General features: G+C 40.9%; 1 protein-coding gene across 1 annotated transcript in view; it reads right to left on the bottom strand.

The window, feature by feature from the left end:
* ACTN2 (actinin alpha 2) overlaps positions 1-25,161 on the bottom strand; it is a 54,033-nt gene that overhangs the window by 22,275 nt on the left and 6,597 nt on the right. The window contains exons 2-11 of the mRNA XM_083606009.1: positions 18,972-19,086; positions 17,080-17,199; positions 15,843-15,929; positions 13,347-13,434; positions 11,511-11,589; positions 8,434-8,515; positions 6,134-6,219; positions 3,118-3,210; positions 982-1,212; positions 573-720 (exon numbers count right to left, since the gene is read on the bottom strand). Of these exons, the coding sequence (XP_083462135.1) occupies positions 573-720; positions 982-1,212; positions 3,118-3,210; positions 6,134-6,219; positions 8,434-8,515; positions 11,511-11,589; positions 13,347-13,434; positions 15,843-15,929; positions 17,080-17,199; positions 18,972-19,086 (1,129 nt within the window). The remainder of the gene's footprint in view (positions 1-572; positions 721-981; positions 1,213-3,117; positions 3,211-6,133; positions 6,220-8,433; positions 8,516-11,510; positions 11,590-13,346; positions 13,435-15,842; positions 15,930-17,079; positions 17,200-18,971; positions 19,087-25,161) is intronic.

Here is a 25,161-nt window from a genome sequence, read left to right as displayed (position 1 = left end):
GAAAAAGGTGGTATATAAATGCAATGAAGAAACAAACAAGAAGAAGAAGAAGAAAAGGAGGAGGAGGAGGAGGAGGAGGAGGAGGAGGAGTTTGGATTTGATATCTTGCTTTATCACTACCCTGAGGAGTCTCAAAGCGGCCAACATTCCCCTTTCCCTTCCTCCACCACAACAAACACTCTGTGAGGTGAGTGGGGCTGAGAGACTTCAAGGAAGTGTGACTAGCCTAGAGTCATCCAGCAGCTGCATGTGGAGGAGCGGAGACACAAACCCAGTTCCCCAGATTACGAGACTACCGCTCTTAACTACTACACCGCACTCAGGCTCTCAGCAGGCGGCCTACTTTAGACCAGCAATCCATCTAGTTCAGCATCCTTTTCCCCACAGTGGGCAAGCAGCTGCTTCTACAAAACCCACCAACCAGAGCCTGAAGGCAGCCACCCCCCTCCCTTCTCTAGGAAATGGTATTCAGAAGCATAAAGCTTTCAAAACCAGAAATTCCATACAGCCATCATAACAAGAGGATGTGAAATTGGGTGGATACTGTAGCTAACAACAGGCTTCAAGCTTACCATAAGCCCAGGTTTCATGCGAAGAAGCCTTTTGCCTAAATTTGGCAGCCAAATGTTCAAGTCGCTCAAGCCTTCGAATTTCATTCAGCAACCATTCCTCATAGCCCTTCTCTGCCTGCTCAAGTCTTTGCCAGGCGCTAGCAATGTCCTAGGAGAGGAATGCAAACAGAACACCTTTAATTGTTTAAGTTGTGTTTCTCAAGATTTCCGGGTCTTCTGTGCATATAATCAGCATCTCCCTTGACTCTACTATAATTCCCAGTGTAAAAATTTGGATTGCAATATGCTTGGGTCAATCACCTATCTTTTTTGCTATCTTAACTCTGTAAAGCACCATGCACATGCTGTTTCCAGGCTTAATGAACCATTCTAGAACCAACAAGGAAGATTCATAGGCCCCTTTACTTACTGAAACCATCTTCCCTTCTGATGGCATGAAAGCTGGCCTATTGCTGATCCTCAGTTTTGTCTGCAATGTATTGAAATTGATCTCCAGCTGACATTTTTCTTGGACTTTGGGAGGCTTGTGTTTACGGCGATAATCTCTGAAGTCCTCTAACTTCTTCTGCATAGCCGCCATAGTATTCTCGGGGGTCCTGTTTTCCAGCCAAGGAGTTGTGCGACGAATCCATTCTAAAAGCTGTTTTGCACGTACATAAAATTACAAACAAACAATAAAAAAGATAATTAGGAGTGGCTTCTTCTTTGCATGCTATAGAGAAACATACTGTACTCGCATAGCTTCTGAAATTAGTGCTATTGGAACCCAACAGACAAAGAAGAGTGATTTCTTGATGTGTGAAACAGAAGGAAATATTGTTAGCAGGGCTGGGGCTACCTTTAGCTGCAGGTGAGCCAATCTTGGCTTCCACCTATTTCAGACTCTATCTGATTTCTGGCTTGTTTCCTCCATGTATGGAACAGTTGGGAGCAAGAGAAGAGCAAAGCACTTGTGCGTGTTTATCCATAGATTACTTTAAACCAGGCTTCCTCAACCTCGGCCCTCCAGATGTTTTGAGACTACAATTCCCATCATCCCTGACCACTGGTCCTTCTAGCTAGGGATCATGGGAATTGTAGGCCAGAAAATATCTGGAGGGCTGAGGTTGAGGAAGCCTGCTTTAAACTATGTTTTATCATGCTGTCATGAATCCTATTGAGGTGTCTCAGAGGGACCAGCTGGCTCATGAGGAGGAATGGGAGGAACCCAGGCAGTTCCTAGCAAAATGTGGCTGAGTGGAACTGGGATCCCAGAGAGGAGACCAGAGTAGTCTAGGGACTGGAGAGCTGGATCCAGAGGAAGGACCAAGCAGGTTGGCAGAGCAGTATTCTGCTCCTGTGACACAGGACACGCCTAGGGGCACCTCCTGCTGTGGATCCACCCAGCACCATCTCCTGCCAGTGTGAAGCCTTCTCTGAAGCAGGTAAAGGTAATGGAAAGTAATTTGTATGCTCAGCACCAACCTCGCCTCCAACTCCAGGGACACAGTGTGAACAAACATCGCAAGCCCAACACACTTGAAAGAGTGCCCACTTGCTTGCCCAATCCCAGGACTTGCTAGGTGAAGTGCTATGGCCACCCTGTCCTTCAAAAGGACGGTGAAAGAGATAGGTCACTTCCTGGATCAGCATTTGAGCTTATACTTAGCTACGAATCTATACCTCCTATGAATCTGATGTACCTTGTAAGCTGCAGCTTGCCTTTGTACTGCTCTGAATTATGGGTATTAAAAACCAGCAGAAACCAAACTGAGAATTCAAGTTCTTCATCTAGCAGTGAGGGGCAGAACAGCTGCAGACAAACCAGGCCGTTATCTCCTAGTGGTCTTGATCCTCGAACAGTGTGGTGCTGGCTGGCCAGTGGACAGGACATGCTGGAGCAGACTAAATACTGCTTCATTTTGGCCTGCCTCTCAGTCCCTCCACAGATCTAGCTGTGGCCTCTCAGGAGTGATGCCCACTTTCCAGAGAACTCTCAAGTTGTGCTTGGTGGTTTTCCATATGTGAGCTGGGATTGCTTGGGATCCCATCACTACCTCAGGCGAGAAATAAAGTCTGTCTTGCCTATATCACTTCCCTATGACTTCAAGAACTCCCTCTCTGTTTGGCCTAGAAACCAAAGCCAAACCTAGCCTCGTAGTCTGTATCTGCAAATTATTATAATTTAGGAATCATCAGTGTGAGTGACTGAAATCCTAAAGCTCATTCACGATGTGTTAGCAAGTGTATATGGAAGCTGCAATCAAGGAAGAACTTCTAGTCCAAATTAAGCTGCAAGCATAGGGAATCTCCACTGCATTTAACATCAAGAACATGCACTTTACAACACTGGATAAAAAGGCAGCAAATATATTTTCAATTAAAATACAGACCATGTTAAATGAAATGGAGCTTTCCTCTCCTCATTTAATGACTATGTTTGAATAAAAAGAGCCTCAGCAGTAGATAACAGCTTTGGGTAAATCTTCTTATTAAATTGCTTATTCAAGCCATCCATGCTTTATTATCAGAATAATTATTTCACTATTGTGTAGGTTTCCTTTACCTCACTTGCTAGCCTTTCATATTCTTCCATCAACTTTTCATTTTCTTGGTTCACAGCAAGTACCTTACAAATGCGATTAGCTGCTGTTTCCGCCTGAAAAACACAAAACATAAACAGTGTGGATATAGCATTGCATTCTTAGACTGACACAAACTAAAGAATGACCATATATTGGCTTCTGAAAAGTAAAGAGTGGGCATGCCCACTGAAAGGGCTTCAGCCAGAATTGTCATACTGGTTTCAATGAGGGTTAACATAAGGCAAGCTCTGCTGGATCAGCATCCAGTGGGCAATCAGATGCCTGTGATAATTTACTCTCTAGTAGCTGTGTTTACTATTGTAACCTTCAGCTTATACACACTTTCCTTGGAATAAGATCATTTAACTCATTGGGACTCACTTCTTACATAGGCTTGCACTGTGAATTTATTAATCTTAAAGGTGCCTTAGGACTTTCCACACACACACCCCCTTTATATTAACTTGCTTCTTAACTAATTTATCTTAAACATTAGCAAAAGACTTGTGGGGAACTTGTGGAGTCATTACCCACAACGACACTGCAATATATTTGATGAATTACTCATTTTCTGTAAGGGCTATTTTGGTTTTCATCTGTGTCAAAGTCGATATAGATGATATGTTGGCTCAGCATGCTGTGATAGTCCGACAAGATGATGCTAACTCAAGGTAACTCTAATGATGCTACCATCTGGGCACTGTCAGAAGAATGGTGAAATGTAAGGGAGGGGGACGCAAAAAATAATGACTAATATATTTTTTAAAAAAACCAAAAAATAGCACAGTGCCAAATTTTTACCTAGGAAATTTTCAGAATAGAAGGGACATAGTGGCGGGGTGTGTGTGAATGATGGCCCACTTTTAAACTTTTTTGTGCAGTTTTAAGCTGCTCTCTCCCAGTTCCAATCTGCAACTTTAGTGTTCTGGCTTGTTTTGTTTTTTTAAAAAACAGCTTCTTTCTGAGGAAACCCTAGTCAGGAATCACTTGGGCAGCCTGATGATATGATGTCATCAAATGTCAATCTGATTTGGCTGCCTGATGATATCATAAGCTGAATCAGGATGCCCTTCGTCTGGTCAGACTTCATGTTGATACCACATAACCAATTAGATGGGACAATGCGATGCCATCGCGAAGCCAAAATACATTGAGGCTAACATTTCTTACCATCTTATCTTCACCAGTGAGGGTCAACTGTTCTGTTTCACAGTTCCCCATGCCATTACTGAAATAGAGGTTTATTTCATGCAGAGCAAAGTTCTTCCTAAATGCCCACCATTTCAATTCAACCCTTCAAAAGAGATTTCATTGCTATATTGTTGTTACCTTCCATCTTTTCACAAATAGACACATCATTCAATACCATACAGAACAATAATTTAAGTAGCTACATTTGAGTTTATTCCTTCATTTGTCCCTACCATTTAAACCTGTTTCTCTGCCATTTAATAGACGTTTGCAGGCAAAATATGAGATTTTTCCTGGTATAAAGTGGTGTGAGAACTTCATCTAATTACTTTCTAGGTGTCAACTTGCTTTTAAGAATATTAAGACTGGGATAGCGTCAATTTGGCAACCCCAGTCCATACTGATTTCAATAGTGCAGTATCCTTTAAACCCAAGTGGTCTCTTAATCAGTTTTTCAAAATGTTTATGTTCAGGGAATTCATTTCCTGTCTAAATTGCCTGCCAATTAACTCCTGTACATATGCCAGGGAACCGCTGCACATTTCAGAGGATTCTGGATGTCAGTCACTGCCATAGCTACAGGGGAGCTAGCCAGGGTTTTTCGCCCCAGGTGAAGCCGCCAGAGGGAGGCCATTGAGGCTCCCAGCCTGTGTGTGGTTGTACGCAAATGTGTGTAGGGGTGGTGCCAAACTGGGTCTTTGACACAGGTAGAATTCACCCCTGCAGTTGATTCACACAAGGTGCTGGACACAAGCCTGCTGGGCTTCCAAGAACACCCTGTAGCATACCAAACACTCCCTTATTGCTACACGTTTGTGAGACATGTATTTTGCAGCAAGGGGACATTTTGCAGTCTTTCAGGGAAGCTTGTTTGCCATCACAGCTTTTATCATTTAAGAAGCCCTGGTAAGCTTCGAAAGGGACCCCAAGGTTTCCTGGAACATAGTAGTGGCTGTTGTCCATTGGGCCTGGTGGGGTGGAACAGAGGGAAGCCAGCAGTAGATACAGCTAGAGCCAATGATAGGCAGAGCCAACGAATTCTAGTTTTTTTTTCCATCCTCATCCCTGCTGAGTTGTACACAGGCAGTGCTTTTTTCCTGGGGGTACGCAGACCCCTAAACATTTTGTAAATCTAAGTTTGGCCTCTTTGAGGGGCAGTATTTCAACATGAGTAGGAAAATGACAATACCCCTAAATATGTTTTAAAGGAAAAAAGCACTGTACACAGGTAAGGCTGAGAAGGAAGAAGCTGACAGCCAGTGTCATTCTCTGGACTTTTTGTAAAAAAGAAGGCAGGCAGGTGGGAGATGTCAGAGAGGAAATGGAGGATGATGAGGCAGAGCCCCATCTGCTCTTATGGACCAGGCTTGACCACAGTTTGAAAAATATTGCCATACAAAACATCTGTATGGAGCCTGACCCTCTCATAAGACCCTATTAGAGCAGGTGGAATAATATTTTGTTCACTTCCCTGAAAACTACCATTTTAGGTCAGATAATGTTGCTTCTCATTATAAAGGGTTGTGGTGAGGAAATGCAGCCTTTCTAAAATGGATTGAATGCTCAGTGCAGTTATATTTATTTACGTAATAGGAACTAAAGATTACTGCAGTGCCTGTAATGCCAACAGAGTCAAAAGCAGATTCTGATTAAAACACACAGACCGAGCACACTCACTTAACATATATTTGTCCATGTTAATTAAAGAACAAAGAAACTGCAGGGCAAATGATAAACCCAATGGAAACCTGAAACACACAGAGCAACATTCAGAACTGCAGTCCGAAGGGGACAGATGATGAATACCTGCTCTGCTCCAGCAAAAGCATGGTAGAAGCAGGAAACATAAGTCATGATAGCTCTCTCATCAGGCTTGGGGGTGTTCACAATATCTGCAAGGGAAGAAGAAACAAAACAAACACAAGGAGTGGAAAACTGCTGCCATCCTGCTTTGCTTTCCATACGCAAGGCAGGTGCTGGTCTGCCAGGCTTCAACAAGCTGAAATTAATCATCTGCTATGTTAATACATGCCGGCTGGAAAGGCAAAATATTGAAACTCAAACTGAGATCCTGGGGCACAGAGGGGACTTGGAACAATTCCACTGCTTTTATGCAAGGAAACATAATCACTGCTCATTGGAGCAATCCCTGATTCAAGGCAAGCTATCTTTACCTATACAGCAAGATGGCTTAAATGAGTAATGTTTGCATGAGTGAACCATCATGTATGAGGTTCAAATGAAGCACATCTCGAAATGTATATTTGTAACTTTCCATCTGACAAAGGTCTTCCCTGAAAAAGGCTGTGCTTAATATCTTCACAGTGTTGTGTAATTTTTAAAAATGAAATTTGAAGTGCTCTCTTAGTAGCACTTTGACTGTTCTTTTTCTTTTATTATAAAATCATCTTCCTGGAATACATATCCAAATGTCAATGCTATTATGTTTTATTACCACATCATGGAGGTTTATCAGTATTGACACAACTACAAATAACAATTAAAATGTAGGTTTTGTTATATATAGGAGATCTATACTATATACTATGAAACTAAACAGAACATGCTGTTGCATTTTTAAGGACGCATTGAAAACTACTGGTGCATGTTCTCCAGAAGCAAATTCAATCCTCTAAAATGTTCCCAAAATAGTCATATAAGATCAGACTGGGAGGAAAGCTACAAAATATCATGTAATGCAAAGAGCAAAAATTAAGCTCAGAATTTTACCTTCTGAGCACCAGCAAACACACAGTAATAAGAGGAAGCATAAATCATAAAAACTATTGAATTGGATCTGGCAGCTTGAAGCTGCTATTTAAATCAAGCAACTTGGAGCTGCTATTTAAATTTCTCATGATTTCCCAGAACAATTCACTATAGTGGGGGAGCATTGTGGGAAATGAAAATGGTGGCTCCCAGATCCAGCTGCCTAATAGGAGACTTCAGAGCAGGATCCAATACAGTAGTCAGTCATGTCAGGCTGTTGTGTTGTGAACAGCGGAGGAGACTGAAGGACAAAGTTCAGAATGACGGCTCCCCACATCAAATGGGGGGCACCTTTTGCGTGGTCACGCGCAGCCCCCCAGATCCCAGTGCAGCTCCCAGTAGTACGGGCTGGCTTCGCCCTCCCCAGGCTGGATGCCTGAAGGTCTCCACCTACCTCAGCCAATCACCCAATCCTGCCTGGGGAGGGGAGGGGGAGGGACCGCCCTGCCCACACAACAGAAGGTGAATCTTACCAGCGATGTGTCAGTTGGCTCCAGAACTTCTCCCACCCGGCCCTCCCTCAGTTAAGCTTTCTTTTGCAGGTTAACCTCTTCTTCACAGGTACACGGGCGCTGCTACGTCATGGTCGCTGTTGAAGGGCCGGAAAGGAATTTTCCTGCATTGGCAGGTTTTGCCTTTCCCGTAGCAAAACGTCACAACTTTGGCGGTTTCAGGCCTTGGGTGGAATCCTTTAGTCTATCTTCCCTAAATGGGGGGGGTGAAGCGGTGACCCACGACCCCCTTGCGGCGCTGATCCCAGGGTTCCCCGTTAAAGGGGTCTTGAGGGGAGGCATTGGCTATATGCCGAGCGGTTGCCATTGCTCTCCTCTGTGATGGCAGTGAAACGGGTGGCGGGCTCTTTGCTTGAACATATGTTCTCCAGAGCCAACCCAATCCCCACATTCTGGACAACCCTAATGTCCCCCAGATCCCCGGCTGGGGACTGGGAAGGATAAACACCCAAAGCCTGAGCCGAGGTCTCCCTACATCTGAAACTTAATAAAGTTGTGGCCAATTTTAATCCCATAGCACATTGTCTTGAGTCATTATTCCACTTAGGAGTCAACTGGGGTTGGGGGGACTCCACCTGGCCACGCAAATGCCTGGTTCAGGACTTCCCAAACTATGTGCTGAGGCAAACCACTCATAGCCTGTGGTGCGGATATTAGTTAAATCAAAATATATTTTGCATATGCCAGTATATATAGGACCCGACAACTGAAGTACTGTTTCATAGACAACTATGTGAAAAACTATCTTTTTGAATTCATTTATGGAACAAAAGATGTTGAAAGGTTACTCAGTCCACTGCTTCTTAAAAGGATGTTAGCTCCCACCTTCTGCGTCCAACATCTTTGGGATATCCAAATGCTTTTCAGCAACTTCCATGGCAAGATTTATATTCCGCAGTGGGTCATCCTGCATGAAAGAAGACCACTAATTATAATTAATCATGAATAAATCTATGAAGCGTTATACAATCAGAACCAAAGGACAGAATATTTGAGATTGTTGGCGGTTTTTTACTGAAAGATAGCAAATAAGTTTTTTAAAGTTGCCACAAACTTCCAACTGTAGTTTCAAAGCAAATCCTACATAAATATCAACAGCCTGCCACTTTTGGTTTACTCAGAAGAAAGTGACACATAGTTCAATGGAACTTAATCCAAAATAAGTGCATTGCAGGATTGAAACTCTAGCATTACTAGGGAACTATTTCAAATTACTGATGATGATTTTGCAGTTATCATTTGACATAATAAAGGCACCATGAGATTTACTTACCACGTGAGCAGATTTATGGTCAGACAAATGCCAGAAGCCATCACACGGAGGCATATTCACCATAAATATTCAACTTATTACTACGGCACAGGAAAATCATCATGTGATGACCATACCATATTTAAATCAGACCTCATGGGACAGCAACGGAAATCGCCACAGGAGGTACAGAATATAAAATAAACTGACCACATTGATTATAGTCCAATTCCTAGATGTTTCAAATTTGATTTAGTGCCACTGAATTCAGTGGGATTAAATCAACTTAAATCCTATGGCTGCAATCCTATGCACACATTTTGCTTTAATGATCGTATGGTTTACTGTTTGGTGGATTTCAAACCAAACCAGTTCAAAACCATTTTGAGGGTCCCTTTTGATGAAAAGGTAGTGTGTGTGTGTGTGTGTGTGTGTGTGTGTGTGTGTATACATATACATATATATTCATATTCATTCATTCATACCATTGAAGTCAATGTGATTTACTTCTGAATAAACATGTATAGAATTACACAATATTCAGTTTAACTGGGTTTTGAATTGGATTGTTACTCAGAGCTTTGCTTGTTAAAGTCACAATGACCCATTCACACATCACATTAGACCATAGTTTAAAACAAATAAGGTAAGCCAAGAACAAACTTTGGTTACTCCTTGAGATTTGTTTGGCAAAAACAAACCATAAGCCTTGGTTCAGGTGGCACAACAACACAGACACTAGCTTGTTTCATTCATGGTGCAGAAGGAGCAAAGGAACTTCTGAGCAGCGTGCACAAGCACAAGCTTGTTCAAATTCATCCACAGTTTCAAACTATGGTTCAGTGTAATGTGTGAATCGGGCCTGTGTTTCCGACATATCTATCACAGTCACTGCTTTTGATAGAATATTCAAAGCTGCAGATCTCCTGCAGAGATACACAGTTAAAGTGTCGTAAGGAAAACCAGCCATGCCAACCGGTGTTGAAGAATTTTAATGGCAAGGCTATTATTCCTGGTGCAACACAAAAGCCAGGAAAGGCATGCAGGAAGTAAAACCACACAACACACTCAAAAAGGTCACAACAAAACGTTTGTCAAGAGATTCAAAAAACAAAAGAGGAAAACAGAAAGAAAGCATCTGTAGTGTTCAACGCATGGTTAATATGTTAACCACCCTGAGATCTTCGGATAAAGTGTGGTATATAGATTGATTGATTGATTGATTGATTGATTGAATGAATGAATGAATGAATAAATAAATAAATAAATAAATAAATAAATAAGTATGTTAATTGTAGTTTTCCAAGGGGAATTATGAATATCTCTTAGAATCAGATTGGAAAAACCACCTCTAATTCGAGCATCCGAGGTGGTATGTCCTATTTCACTGCTGGAGGCAAAATGGGAAGTGCTGCCCCACCCTGCCGCTGATGCCACCACCACCAACACTGCCATACCTTTCACTGCCACGCCTGCACTACCACCTCTGGCATCAGTACTGATTTTGGGTAAGATCTCGCCAATTTTCCAAAGCCAGCAGAGGGCAGTGGCCTCACCCTGCCTAATGGCTGGGCCGGCCCTGTTGATTACTGCAGCTCCTTACAAAGGGCTCTCAGGCAGCTTTAAACATGTTTCACACACACAGTCCAGCAAATTTTCAGCTGTGATAAAAGCCCCACTGAAATCAGTGGGACTTTAAGAGGGTGGGCAGAGAGTTTGCACTGGGCTTTCTTGTGAAAAGAGCGGTATAAATTGGCAGATGCCTCCAAATGGTGGTATATTTTTGTGGCATACTTCAGCTCCCATCATGGTGCACATTTGGGAATCACTGGTGTGATGAGACTATATATACGTAAGCAGCTTGAAACGCAGCAAGGTTCCCTCATCCTGCCCTGCATTTCAAGTCACACTTGCTGTATACAACTGAGGGAAAAGGAGATGTCTTCACCTGAAGCACATTGCCTGATTTTATTCCCCGTGCCTGCAACCCTTCCCCACAAAAAACTATTCAAAGAAGTTGTCGTCTGTGCATGCACAATGGTTGTCTGAACTGTACACACCTCATCTTAACTACAACTTGCATTTTCAAAATGGATGGAAGTTAGTTTGAGGGAAAACGATAAAACAGCAGTATTTCTTTAAAAACTACAGGATGCATATGCATTGTGGCTGGCATAATGTGTACAGTGGTACCTTTAGTTATGAACTTAATTCGTTCCGGAGGTCCGTTCTTAACCTGAAACTGTTCTTAACTAGAGGTGTGCTTTTGCTAATGGGGTGTCTTGCTGCCGCTGGCACACGATTTCTGTTCTCATCCTGGGGCAAAGTTCTCAACTTGAGGTAACTCTTCCAGGTTAGCGGAGTTTGTAACCTGAAGCATTTGTAACCAGAGGCATTTGTAACTCGAGGTACCACTGTATTCGGCTTCCAACACCAGCAGTGGGAGCACATTGGGGCCGGAGTAAATGGTACACAGCCTGACTTAGGATCATGTACTACCTCATCTATATTTGTTGGGCAGGAGCCAGGAAGGAAAGCCACTTCATATTACTAAACATACCCCAGTTTACTATTAAGGAGACATGCTTAGCATGCAGGAAGTGAGCCAAATCACTGCAAATCACCATGCTCTTTCACCCAGATGGATGACCTTAGATAGCTTGGAGTAGTCAATAAGATCAGGTCGATGTCTATGGATAAGCGCACAGAGGGCAAGGCCGTCTTTCCAGCTTCACAACAACCAAAAATAAAATGAAAAGATGTTAATGAAATAATGACAACTGATCCTAGCAGCTCAAGGTCTGAAAACATGCAGAAGCTACACAATGTACCCAGTAATTATGTCATCGTCAAATTTGCTACAATTCCAGCGCTTGCTGTGTTTTGTTTTGCAAAACCTCATTTAATGCTCAAAAGCACATTGAGAAGATCAAAGCATGAATTTGTGAATCTGGTAATCAAATGGGGTTTATTTTGCTTCTGGCGCATAGTGAAAATGCCCAAATATTTTGAATGACATTTCACATCTACTTTGGGACTCTGGGATGTATCAGGGCAGACCCATTGCAATTAATAGATATGACTAACTTAGGTCCATTAATTTCAATGGGTAGAGTAGAACTTAGTTAGATACACTCCATTGATTTTAATGGGTCTACTCTAAATATGACTTAGTACAACCTCATATTATAGAAGACCAGTTTCCTAAACAGTGGCCACTTCTGTGTAGGAAGGAACCTAGATAAATTGCATGCATTACGAATGATGAATGGATATGTTGGCAAGAAGCTCTAATTGGTAGTAGTAAGACACTTGGCTAAATGGACTGTTGCTTTTACCCTACAATTTGTCTGTCTTTAGATGTATATGGTACTCTTAAGGTGGCTCAGAAAACTATACCAATGATAAAAGATTAAACCAGCAATAAGAGAACAGAATACTGACACTTCTTCTTGGTATGTACCAGTAACTTGAACAACTGGAGTGAATAGTGTATACAAGCATTCATTGCTTTTGAAACACAATACAGTGCTTAAAATCAACACTGAAATCTATTCATTACAACTGTCTGTAAAAACCTACCGTAACTAAAAATGCTGGATATTTGATAGAATGAAAATATTTTCAGTCACCTGAAATCCACTTTGTAAATAGTTTGTTATCCATAATGCATATGTTTTCTGCTCTGTTAATGGTCTATTACTAACAACGCAGATTTTTCAATCCCTTGAATCTTAATTTGCTCTCTCTATATTCAGAATTCTGCTGCATTCCCATTCTATCTCATCAAGAGTTCCGTGAAGTTTGAAAGCTTGCATACTCAACCTAATTAAATAACCTACTGTATTAAACAAAAAAATCTAAGTTGCCTATCCTATGGACATTTACCAGGGAGAAAACCCCACTGAACACACTGGGACTTGCTTCTGGGTAAACATACATAGGATTGTACTGTTACACAGCAAGCACTGGAGGGGGGGGAATGTTCATTAATCGTTCCATAAATGCCCCCATTTTATCCTGTTTATGCTATGGTACCTCTGCAACTGTAATGAGCCTCTGAAGTGAATCTTAGTTCCAGTGTTTATGGAAGCGTTGCCATTAAGTTCATGCTGGCAATGCTAATTAATTTACAAGAATCCACATACTGTATATTTATTTCATACAGACTGGGGCCATGATAAGAAAGAAATATGCAGAGAGCCTTGGGGTTGATTCTTACACTGTAAGAGAAGTGCGGCTGCCAGTTCCCTTTGGCTCTGCCCTATATTACAATATGGAGTGCTGGCATGTGAGTGAACACATAGTTGGCCCCTCCCAACAATGATCTTGCTGTCTTAATGGCCAGAGTAACGTGGGAAGCATGGAGAGGAATAACAATCATGCCACCCCTGCAAGTTAAGAACCAGCCCTTTCGTCAAACTGCAAGGACCAAGGGATGTTCTCCATTCCATCGTTGAAATGGATGGCACAAAATGGCTGTTACCTCAGATGGAAGTTCTGAATGTTCACATTTCTGTACGGTGCTGTTTTCCTCTGGCACCACAGCAGTAGTCCTTCTTTGGCAGATGTCTCTGGAAAGGAGATGTATGAGGGAGGTAATGCAGCTTCGGGTCAAGATCACTTTATGGTGGTTTTTAAGTGTGTTTTGTTGAAACTGTTTAGAAGCCTCTCCAAGACTGGGAATCTTGCGCTTAGAAGTCCCCTTCTGACCTTGCCATTCCATGCAGGAAGGTCAGGGTGGGATGGAGCCAGAACATTCACAGATATGGACTTGCACTCTTAGATCACCCCTGCATGAGTTGTTTGAACACAGAATAACACCTGACTGTTTTGTGTTTGATATAACTGAATCTCTGTTTCAAAACATTGTGGTGTAATTCTATGAACAAGTAATGCTTGGGGGGATGACTGAGAGATTCTGATCACGTAAATTCAGGGAGACTTCCCTCATCATGTAAGTATCCATGGTTTATTCTTCTAATATTTATATTTGTCTTCATTAGCTCAACACAGGTTTCTAAGGCTGAATACATACTGGATGCACAGACATCCCCCTTCTATGCTGCTTTGGGAATGAGATTTTAGTGGAACTGTGACTTTAAGCACCAAACCGTCAAGCCTCTAGGTTTGTGCCTTCTAATATTTACTGATCAATGTTCTCTCTTGGAAACCTGCAAAAGCATAATTCATATTCAGAGAGGATAAATCAGAAATGCTTGATAGATTTCTTTCCCACTGTATGGTTTAATTGCTACAGTACAATCAAGGTAAAATAAATTTGTCAAGAATAATTATTCTCTAAATCAACAAATGAGGTGGAGGAAACAGTTAATTTGTTACATATTGTACTGCATAATGAAGGACATCTGTTTGCTCAAGCAAACGGTGCATAGTTGGTAATGAATCTACAGCTGCCCGAGTTCTTCATTTAAATATTTTATAAGTTGTTCATATATATATATATATATATATATATATATATATATATATATATATAAAACACTTGCTGCTAAGAGGCAAAAATAAATCTTTAAACTATAATAGAGTCTGCAACAGAAATCGTTTAAGAAATAACTTTCTGATTTCAACACCTAATGCTTACATAGTACAAAATATCCTATTTTTTCCAAACAACTGACAGTTTTAAATTGTTTAATTTGATCAAAACACATACTGGCAAGGCTCGACAGCCCATCAGCAAGTGCTTTTCTGTTTCAGTGAATGTAAATTTCAACCAAATGCAAAAGGTTTCTTAGGATTTTATCAGCGTCCCTTCTGAACAGTCCATTTCATGTGCACCTGATGCTTCCTAAGACTCTTTATGCTTACAAGATGGCTGGTCATCCATTACAAAATAGAAAGCCCATTCCAGGCGTTGTCAAACTATCTGACTGGCTGAGCTACATAGCAAATTCTTATGTTTCAGAGGTGCCTTAGAACTGTTAACGCTTCTAGTTTGTCTGAATGGAGATTTTATCTATCTATCAATATCTATCTATCTATCTCATTTATTTTTATACTGCCCTTCATTCATCGATCTCAGGGCAGCTCACAACATAAAAATGTGTGTAGGTATAGAAACCTCTACTTTTTGTACAGCTGGAATGTAGTCAGCTGTAGAAAGGTATGAGCCACATTCATTGTTCTGCCAAACATACAAAAGTTATATGTGTTTTATTTATTTTTAATCTACTGTTGATTATAACCATATTTGGGATTTTCAAATACGTTTTATCAATATTTTAAATGTTGTTGTTTTTTGTAAACCACTTAGAAGTGCTTCATACGACTGAATGGTGTAATTTTTTGAAAAATAAATAAATAAAATAAACGTTATCTTTGACACCCCCCCTTCACTGGAACATGGCCCCAAAAAGTTTCCCTACAAGGAAATGCATCTCCCCAGGGTAGTAGGATATTAGCATGACAAGTTAATGCAGAACATCAAGGTATTAATAGAATCAGTCACACCAAATCACCATATGATGTTCTATATATCTTCTGAAGAATCACATGATACATCTCTCCTTGGACTGTACTGCTTCAGAGTGTAGGTGGAGACTGCATGACTGAATCCTCCATCATGTAAAGACTAGAATGTCCCATTAAATGGTAGCATACCAGGAAGAAGGGTTTTAGTGTAGATGCTCTAGCTTTAAACCTTGATGTTCTAACTTTCTTTATGGAGAAAATGTATGTATTGAGGAGGTATTTCATCATGAAATCCCCTGTCTTCATTCTGAAGTGAAACTGTTCCAGGAGGGTTGTATCACACAAGTCTTCTTAATGTTTTTGAATGGGTGGTGATATTGAATATAAAGAGAACACAGATCTGAGTTTTCAGAGTAGCTAGTTCCTTTACCCTCCCCATCAATAAACAGTTGCCATTTAAGTTCACATTTAAAAAAAAAAATCCTCTGTCTGTTTCTGATGAGAGCTTCCCCTTGCCATAGGGCAATACCGTGGAGAATAGTCTTACCTTCTACTGAAATATCTTGAATTGCAAAACGAAGGATGATTGTCCAGATCATGCCCAGGGTCATTTTCACATTGCCATCTACAATTTCTGGTGTGAAACAGAATTGAAATTTTAAGCAATAGGCTGTGATCAAAGAGTACATGCCTGCTATGATTTAAGTTTTGTGATTTTATTCATACAGTACGTGTTTATTTCTCAGCGATTGCTTCCAAATTGTTCCTTCTGAAGATGTCTTAAACCAGTCTCACCTAACATGTTATTAAAGGACACAGAAGCAGAGAATTGCTTCTGTTGGTTCCATAGTCTTGTTCACTCCTTGAAATGCCCATAATTCATTTTAATTAATGCTGCTGTCTCACAACTTTCACAGAATTCTGCAAATAGTTATACCTAAGGTATAGAAACTAATCATAACTGTATTGAATGAACTGAACATGAATATGAACTGAACATCCAAAGATGTTGTTGATAAAAGAAACAAATTTGGAACACACAAATGCACACATGCGTGCACACACACAGTATTGGTCCTGATTTCCTAGTTGAGTTTATATGGCAGTTCCATATAAATCTTTATTTCCACCTTAATTGCTCTTTCCCATCCACAGCAGACAATCTCCCCTTTAGGGTTGTTTCCCAATTTTTATTAAAATTGTTGAACTGATTCATGTTCCCTAAATGACCAAACTCCAAGACCTGAATTAAACATGGTTCCAGGCTTGTTTAAAAATACTACAACCAATCCCAAATTTATTCACAGAGTGTTCTCTGCAGCTGCCTGTTGTTTAAACCAGAGCTCTTTGCCTATGTATGAAACATTAATAAGCGCACAACTGAACCGTGAGCTGATGGCCCAGTTCACAAAATGCCTCACAGGTAAAGTCCTTGTTGTTACATGATCTGCATCACATTTAAAGCTAACTTAAGCCCAAACTCTGTGTTTTCCCTACCTTTTTCTTTCCAACATCTAGTTTTATGCAGTTGATCACAGAGAGGAAATTATAACTAATGCAGAGGCTATGCTGTGAGTTTTCTTTTAGGTGAAACGTATTAAATTCACAACCTTGGCTGATAAGGTGTAAAATAGTCAGTCTGACATGGAGTGGTGACAGTTTGAGAGAAGACAGAAATGAATGTTCCAAAATGCCCTTTGCCATATACTGAATCAAACCAGTTCTCAGAACTGTAATACATCATGGCTGAAAGCCAAGCCTTGTTGTTGCTATCTTCTACATACCTTCTGCACCAATCGAGACAAGTTTGACACCTTTGCTAGCTATAAAATCCAGGGCTTTGTTGACATTTGCAATTTTATGGAAACGCATCTTTCCTCTGTCTGGTTTTGGAAGTCTTTCTCCTGCAGGGAAGCAAATCAGATATATTTATTGACATTGACATGTGGCTCCAGGCACAGGCTAGCGACTAGACTGGTGAAGGGAGCATGCTGTTGCTGTAAACTATCTAAAACCATACACCAACCCGCATTACAGGTCTGTCTTATCTCCAGAGCCCATTCTCCCCTCCCTAAAGGCAAGTATAAAAGTGACTCACTTTGGAGATTTTTTTGTGTAGGAGCAAAAATCCCCAGGCCAAATTGTTTTATCTGTCCAAAATATGTCAAATAAACTGTGTGCTCCCTTTTCAGCTTATTTTTTGTTAGCACTTGGGAGCGTTTTACTATTAATAATAAAGCACTGAAGTCCTAATTCACAGCTCATCCTATCATTGTGCTCTAAGGATCCAGAAGGGCATCAAGCCCATCCTGGCTACACCATTCCAAGGCATAAGAACAGAGCTATGCTGGATCATGCCCAAGCCCTATCGAGTTTAGCATTCTGTTCCCATGGTAGCCAACCAGATGGCTATTTGAAGCCAAGGCTCACTGGCAACTGATATTCACAGGTATATTGCCTCTGTCCTGCAGGTAAGATATACCCAAAAGCAGTAGCAACCTTTGATATCCTTATTCTCCATTAATTTATCATGCCCCTTTAAAAAAATCCAGGTATGCAGCTTTAAAGCCATTTTTTGTCTTGTAATTTTTGCCATTATATGAAATAGTTCAATAAAAATGGGCCAACTCTTTGCCTGTCTATCTCTCTACACACACAATAGACATATGCAAATAAACAAAACAAAGTTAAAAAAAGGAACAAAACTAATACTCAATAGCATCTTTAGTTTAAATTACTCTTTCAGTTCATAGCATCAGTATAGTATCAGACAGACCCTTAAAAAAAAAAGTATTCTTCTTCAGCCAAGTAACATGTACAAAAATGCATATACTAAAGTATAGCATGCACAAAACACATATATTGGTGAAAATAACATAAAAATGTGTGACATTAGGGAAAGTTGCTTTGTGTCACAGTTCACAGGCTAGCTGCCTAGTGAAATCAGAGACGTAGAGAGCTTCTTCCAGTTATTTTATTTAAATCAACAGAATACACAGCGAGAGCATGAATTATGCTCCCCTCATTCTCAAGATGTTGCTCAGAGTGTCCGCTCCACCCACCCTCTTGCGGTACTTCCTAGCTTCCAAACCCCTCCTTACTGCCTACAGTGGCAGGCAATGGAATCTTTCTGTCTCTGTTCAGCCTTCTGCTCTAAGATGCAAAGGAATCGCCTGATCCTTAGAAAAGGAGGAGGTTCTACCAGGCTTTCAAGTGACATAGTGCCCACTGGCTGCTGCGCTGTTTCTCTCATTTCTGAATCCTGTCTCTATTCAGGTCTAGAGCATCTGCTAGCTTTCTCCTGCTCTTCACCCTCCATTTTTACCAGCTCTTTGCTTCTTCTTCTAGAGCGTGTCCTGTTCGCCACCACCAAGAACCTGGGTCCATACTATCATCATCTTCCTCCTGCCTGGAAGTCTCTTGGGGTGGAAGTCTCCACCAATGTTCCTCATCTGCCCAGTCCCTGACACTTTGCTAAAATGTGTGCCTTAGGCATTTTCATGACAACTTTTAAAAACACACATGCACATGCCATAAACTGATGTGGAAATGTGAAGAACTGAATTTAATACTGGAAAACATGAGAAACTAAAAGGAATAGATTCACCTGCCTCTAAAGCGATGGAGAAATACATTTTGACAAGATACATATCATTTGCTGCCTTCTAAAACTAACCTGAAATGACCTCCAAGAGCAACATCAGTTTAAGGCCATTCCTGAAATCCTCTTCAATGTTCTCGATCTGCGTGCCTGCTTTCCGTAGGTGGGAATTGCACCATGCTGTAAATGTCTGCAATCACAGATTAAGTGTGTTAGGAAAAGATGGTAAAGAGCTATTAACAGGAAATGTTAGAGCCTTCGATAATTTTTTTAGGAAACTTAGTTTCAAAGCAATGCTACAGCTTAAGTGAAGATACTAACATTCCTGAATGTTTAGCTTTGCTGTTGACAAATGCATGAAAGGTATGTCTTGTGTATTTTTCAATAGCAAGGCCATTTATGGTATTTTACCATTCTTATGTACATATTAAGCATCACGTCACACATTATGCTGTGTCTCTCCATTGGATACCTTCTATTGCCCTCATAGCACACATATGAAATCAACACACATTATCTGCCTCACCTGTTACGGTACATCCTATAGATTACATGTGGTGTACACACTAGTGGCACAACAATGTCTAGTTGGAATTAAGTCCCATGGATTTCGTTGGGGCTTACAGCAAAGAAAGCATGTATAGAATTGCACCCTAAATTTGTGACATGTGAAGTGGCCTTAAAGTGGGCCAACAGATGCCTGGTGATATGCTTATAACGGGCAGGGTCTCCTTCCACTGAGAGACCTCAAAAACCACAACATGGTAGAACAGAAGTGGTTTGCCTGGTGGGGCAGAGCCGCTATGGTAGCTTCCTGGGAGGTGGGTCACTATTGCTTACCAGGAGGGGCAATGCAATACAAGCCAATTCTGTGATGGGAGTTTGAAAAGAGTAGGCTATCAAGTGATAATTTTAGTCACCTAGTGCCATAAGAATCAGTGCTGCTATTAAAAGCAGGGCAGACCCAAAATACTGTGCATGTGTTAGCAAAAACGACATACACAAATGTATTACATTTGGAGAGATTGCCTGGCAGGGATGTGTAATTAGGGGGGAAACACACTAAAATGCTGAGGAGTTTTCATGAGGACTTTAAAAAAATTCTAGAAACATAGGAAATGAAATTCGTAAAAGGCCCAACAAGCCAAATGTGCAGAACTGAGGAAATTCCATTGCCTTTTGTGCTATGTAGTCCTCTTTCTTGAGCCTTTCATAGAATCATAGAGTTGTAGAGTTGGAAGGGACCACAAGAGTCATCTAGTTCAACCCCCTCCAATGCAGGAATCTTTTGTCCAACATGGGGCTCAAACCCACAACCCTGAGATTAAGACCTTCATGCTCTACCAACTGAGCTATCCCTTTATTCTGTTTCCATGTGCTGGGACTGGGAGCATGAGCTGCTGTCTCTGACTAATCTATTCTATTAATAGTCATTGCACAACTATTCAAAATATGCTCAGGTCTTAGCGATCAAGCTGTGGCCAACATCTAGCACTGTGCCCTGCACATTTTTAATCCTTTAGGATTTGAAAAGGTATTGCATTAATTAGACAGAACAAATGCCCCTCCCTCACTGCTCAACACATAGAAGCAGAGCAGGGTATCAGATGGAAGTGAAACACCAGGTGGAACTTGGAAGTCCATGTAGCAACCATGCTGCAAGCAAATAGAAGGAAAACTCAGTTTTTGCACTTAGTCTCACAAAGATTCCCCCCCCCCATTCAAGCTAAACACACCTGAGCACAACATTAAAAGTGTGGTGCCAACAGAAGATACAGGAAAAGCCAAAGCCTTTCTAGGTGATCAGGATATTTCTTTTCTTTCTTTTTTCAGTCTCAAGGGCCACATTTCCTTGTGAGAAACCTTTTAGGGGCCGCATGCATGCCAGAACAACAGGAACAGCTCTTACGTGCTAGAGTAAGATACGATGCAGTCATACAAATGTCAGAGCTGTCCAAAGGCATACACATCTCTCCAATCGGGCAAGCAAAATACATTGCCATAGGATATATTCCACCAAGGAGGGGGGACACCCCAAGAGGGTTTAGAGCAGGGCCAGAAAGGAGTGTGGCTTGGTGAGGGGATGTGGCCTGTTAAATAGCCTGAGGGCCAGATAAAGAAGATTGCAGGGCCACATTCAGCCCTGGGCCTGAGGTCTCGCACCTTTGACTTGGGGGCTAAGATCCCCTTTTTCTCACCACCAAACAATGCGTATGGCTTATGACCCTCCAATGCAAGCCAGCACAACCAGTAACGCAGCCCAAATAACCAAGTGTTATTCCTCCCAGGGGCTTGTCACGCCATCTCTTTTAGCACCCAGGCAGCAAAAGAAGAGGCTTATCTAGTCCCTAGCAGGCAAAAATACATGGCCTGGATCACAAGTTGTGCAGGGCTGTTCTGTTAGAAACATATTGTCTGGTCTAATACTGACTTTTTTTAACAGGTTCAATTGTAAAGGAAAATTGCCAGCAAAATACAAACAATCCACAGAGAAGGAAAGTAAAACGAAATACAATATTGACTTGACATATCAGGAATGGTTTGCTTATTCTGGTTTTTTCCCCCCCATACTACAGAATCCACAGGTGTGATGCTTTATTAGAATTTAGAGAGCAAAAATAAAAGAAAAAACTTGATTCCTTTTCAGATCTGCAAACTACTTGAATACAGATGAGGACACTTTATCATTCACACAGAATCTAGAAACGTTTGTGCCCAATTTCTACTTTCTATTTTTAATCTGTCACAAAGATTCCACCCTTCATTCAGCATCATGAACTTCCTGGTTTGTTTTTTTAGTGTCTTGGTTTTGCTGTCTGTTTTGGGGCGTATGTAGGTGTTTTGCTTGTGGCTTGGGGGTTCTAAGCATTGTCACTTTTCCTTCTGTGAAATGAGTACAGTGGTACCTCCAGTTAAGAACTTAATTCGTTCCGGAGGTCCATTCTTAACCTGAAACTGTTCTTAACCTGAGGTACCACTTTAGCTAATAGGGCCTCCCACTGCCGCCACGTGATTTCTGTTCTCATCCTGAGGTAGAGTTCTTAACCCAAGGTACTACTTCCGGGTTAGCAGAGTCTGTAACCTGAAGCATTTGTAACCCAAAGCGTTTGTAACCTGAGGTACCACTGTATTTTGAGATGCCCACACCACTTTTTTAGATTTCCGAATGTGTTTGAGGGCATAAAAAAGTATGGAACCCCTGCATTAGAAAGCAGTCTGTGGCTCCATTTATGCAAAAAAGTGGTCCAAACACGTAAACTCTCAGTGTGTTTGTAAACTATTAATAGACTATTCTATACATTCCCAATGCTCAGAAGCCACAGCACTGCAAGCACAACTGGAATTCCCTGGAAAAGGATCAGATTCAGGCAGCTGCTGCTGACAGAAGCTTTGCAGAAGGGATAGTGATCTTGTAACCAAGGGGACCCGGCCTAAATCCTTACTGGTGGATGTACCAGGGCAAGTGTGCCTGCTTGAAAAGAGAACTGCTTAAAAAAGAGGATGAAAAACTACCGCTCAGTTGCAAATACACCCTTTGGGCAGACTTCTGCTTGCACACTAGAAATTCCCCTTCCTCTCCTTCCCCTGACAGCCTCTTCTGCTCACCAAATCTACTCTGGACCAGATTCTGCAGGTGGTTGGAAGCTGCAGGGAGGAGGCGGAGTAGGCCTGTTGTGCAAACAAAAGTTCAATCCACTCACATATAGGCACCATTGGAATTCACCCATATAAATTAGTACATGCAATATTGTGCAAATCTGCATCCTTTGCAAAAAATAAAATAAAATTCCAATGTCTAAGTGGCCACACTAGCATCTTTAGTGCAGATAGTGCCCTGAATGCATATTTGGAGCTGTGTTGATTTGCACTTACAGTTCCCAGTGAACATATTCTGACACATGATAAGGTGGTGGTGTGAATCAACCCTATGGATGAATTAAAATAAATCACTGTATTAAAGAGTGGCTGAATCTAACTTTAATTGATCTGGTTTCATTAACTTGTTTTATACATTAAACAATGACTTTCATATACAGGGATGGTTTTATTAAATCTGCCATCATTCTTAACTTTAGTTTCTTTCTGTTTCCCACCTACTCCCCTGACACTCTATGCAGCACCCTGCATGAGCACACCACATTTATAGAAAACTTTGAAACCGAGAATTCCCCAGTACAGGGTCTGAATTATTGCAGACCATGAGACCCTATGAGATGGAGTTATAATTAGGCGTCACGTCCATTGTAATCCTAAGGACGTCATCATGTGTAACCAGCAACTGTTGACAGATCTCATACCATGCATATCCTGAAATGGCAAGTCTGGAGAGTGCAGCCCACAATAGAAACAATGGCATTTATTTTTGTCCTGTTCCAAGATTGTCTCATAGAACATGTATGCTAGCCAACTGCCAGGCTTGCTTGAAGATCACCGTTCAATATTATATTACTCGTTTGAACAAAGCTCAACAACCAGGCAGCTACAGTCTTCTCGTCGTATATACGGACATCAGGAATGTACTTTGTGGAGCTTATTATAGCACTATGGAGAAGAGTCTGACACCCTCAGAACTTTTCAAATCCATCAATCCTACTGAGAGAGGATGTTGTTCAGACTGATCTCCAAGCCATGGAAAAAAGAATGCCTTCTATCAGATACTATTTATAGACATGTGCATCCATTTAACATTTGTTTCAAAGGTTCAGGACAATGGAAAGTAATAATGGTTGCAATCCGCTAGCACTACTGCTGCACAGCCTCCATTCACATCTGTGGGACTTGCCAAGATGGGGTTGCCATATTTAAAAAATCAGGACAGAAAAGTTGTTGAGGGTTTTTGTTTGTTTGTTTGTTTGTTTGCAAAATCACAAAGAAATTGGGCATTTTTAAGCTTTTTTTTTAAAGGAAAATCGGCAAAAATGACACTGCTGATATCAGTTGCTATACGTCCGAATTTTCCCAGACATTTAACCGATTTCTCCCAGGACACTGCTTTCGGATACAGTATTCCATGTATGTCCAGGATATTCTGGACATATGGCAAACCTAGAATAAGTTCCATTGAAATTAATGGGTGGCTTCTTCAACTGGATCCTGAAATATTGTCTAAATATTGGTGTTAAAACCACAATGTTTTCACGATTATAAAAGCAAATGACATGTTCATTGGACCAATAGCATGTTTTCATGCTATTGAAATTCTTTTGGATCACACAAGTAGGTTGTGGGTGTTTTTTTAAAAAAATCCATGCTTCATTTTAAGAAAATCAAAATAATAAATAAGTGTAAATTATTCTGCTGGGAATCCAGGTAGATAAGGCTGCAATCCAAAGAAAATCAGCCATGCTTTACATTACTGAAACAAATGGGAAATTTATTTAGGCATGACAAACTTTATTGTGGGCCAATAAATGTTTGTATTCAAAGTCTGAAGCAAAAGTTTCAAAAAAACCTTGTCATTTATTTTCTTTTATGGGGCCACACAACCTTCAGTTTCAGGTGAGAAGACCATTTGTTTGAGAAGTTTTATTGCTGCAAATCAACTGTATGATCAGAACCAACCCTTGATTAGTCCAGATTATAATAATTTCTCATTCCAATAGAGGGAACCAATAGATTTCACAACAAATTTGTCACACTGCTTTTGAAAATATTTTATATCCTATCAGCTTGCTAGCCTTATACAGATTAAGATATTTTCAGTCTTTGACTGGAAGCGTGTAAATTCAAAGATTGTCTCTTGAAAGATCAATGGGGCAGGTAGGACCCTGGCTTTGGAATGCCCTCCCTAAAGAGATATGCCTAGTGCTGGCTTAGCCATCCTTTAGCATCAGGTTAAGACACTTTTATTTACTCAGGAATTTTAATGTGTATAGTTCCTGCATCTGCCTAGTTCTTTTTACTTTTTATAATTCATTTTCCTTTCTTTGACGGTGGTTGCCTTTTGCTAGCGTTTCACTGCATTTTGTATTACCTTTGAATCAATTTGTTATCTATATTGTTGTTTTGATGAAGGAAGCAGGGGTGTAGAGAAACATTCCAAAAAAAATAAAATCTGGCTCAGATTCATGTTAGGAAATGGTCAACACCATGGAAGGCAACAGTTCAAAAATACTGAAAGTATTTTTATTAGCCGAAAGCACTTTCAAACAAAAGTGGGGGAAGGGGGAATTACCCACAAGTAAATTATTCCATGGAAATCCTGTAAAAATGAAAAGGTAGCTAAGCAAGAGCTACTTCTTTGCTCTTGTGATGTTTTCATTTA

The sequence above is a fragment of the Podarcis filfolensis genome, assembly GCF_964270895.1.
Source record: "Podarcis filfolensis genome assembly, chromosome: 3".
Classification (NCBI taxonomy): Eukaryota; Metazoa; Chordata; class Lepidosauria; order Squamata; family Lacertidae; genus Podarcis; species Podarcis filfolensis.
This window is presented reverse-complemented; position numbering and strand designations above follow the sequence as displayed.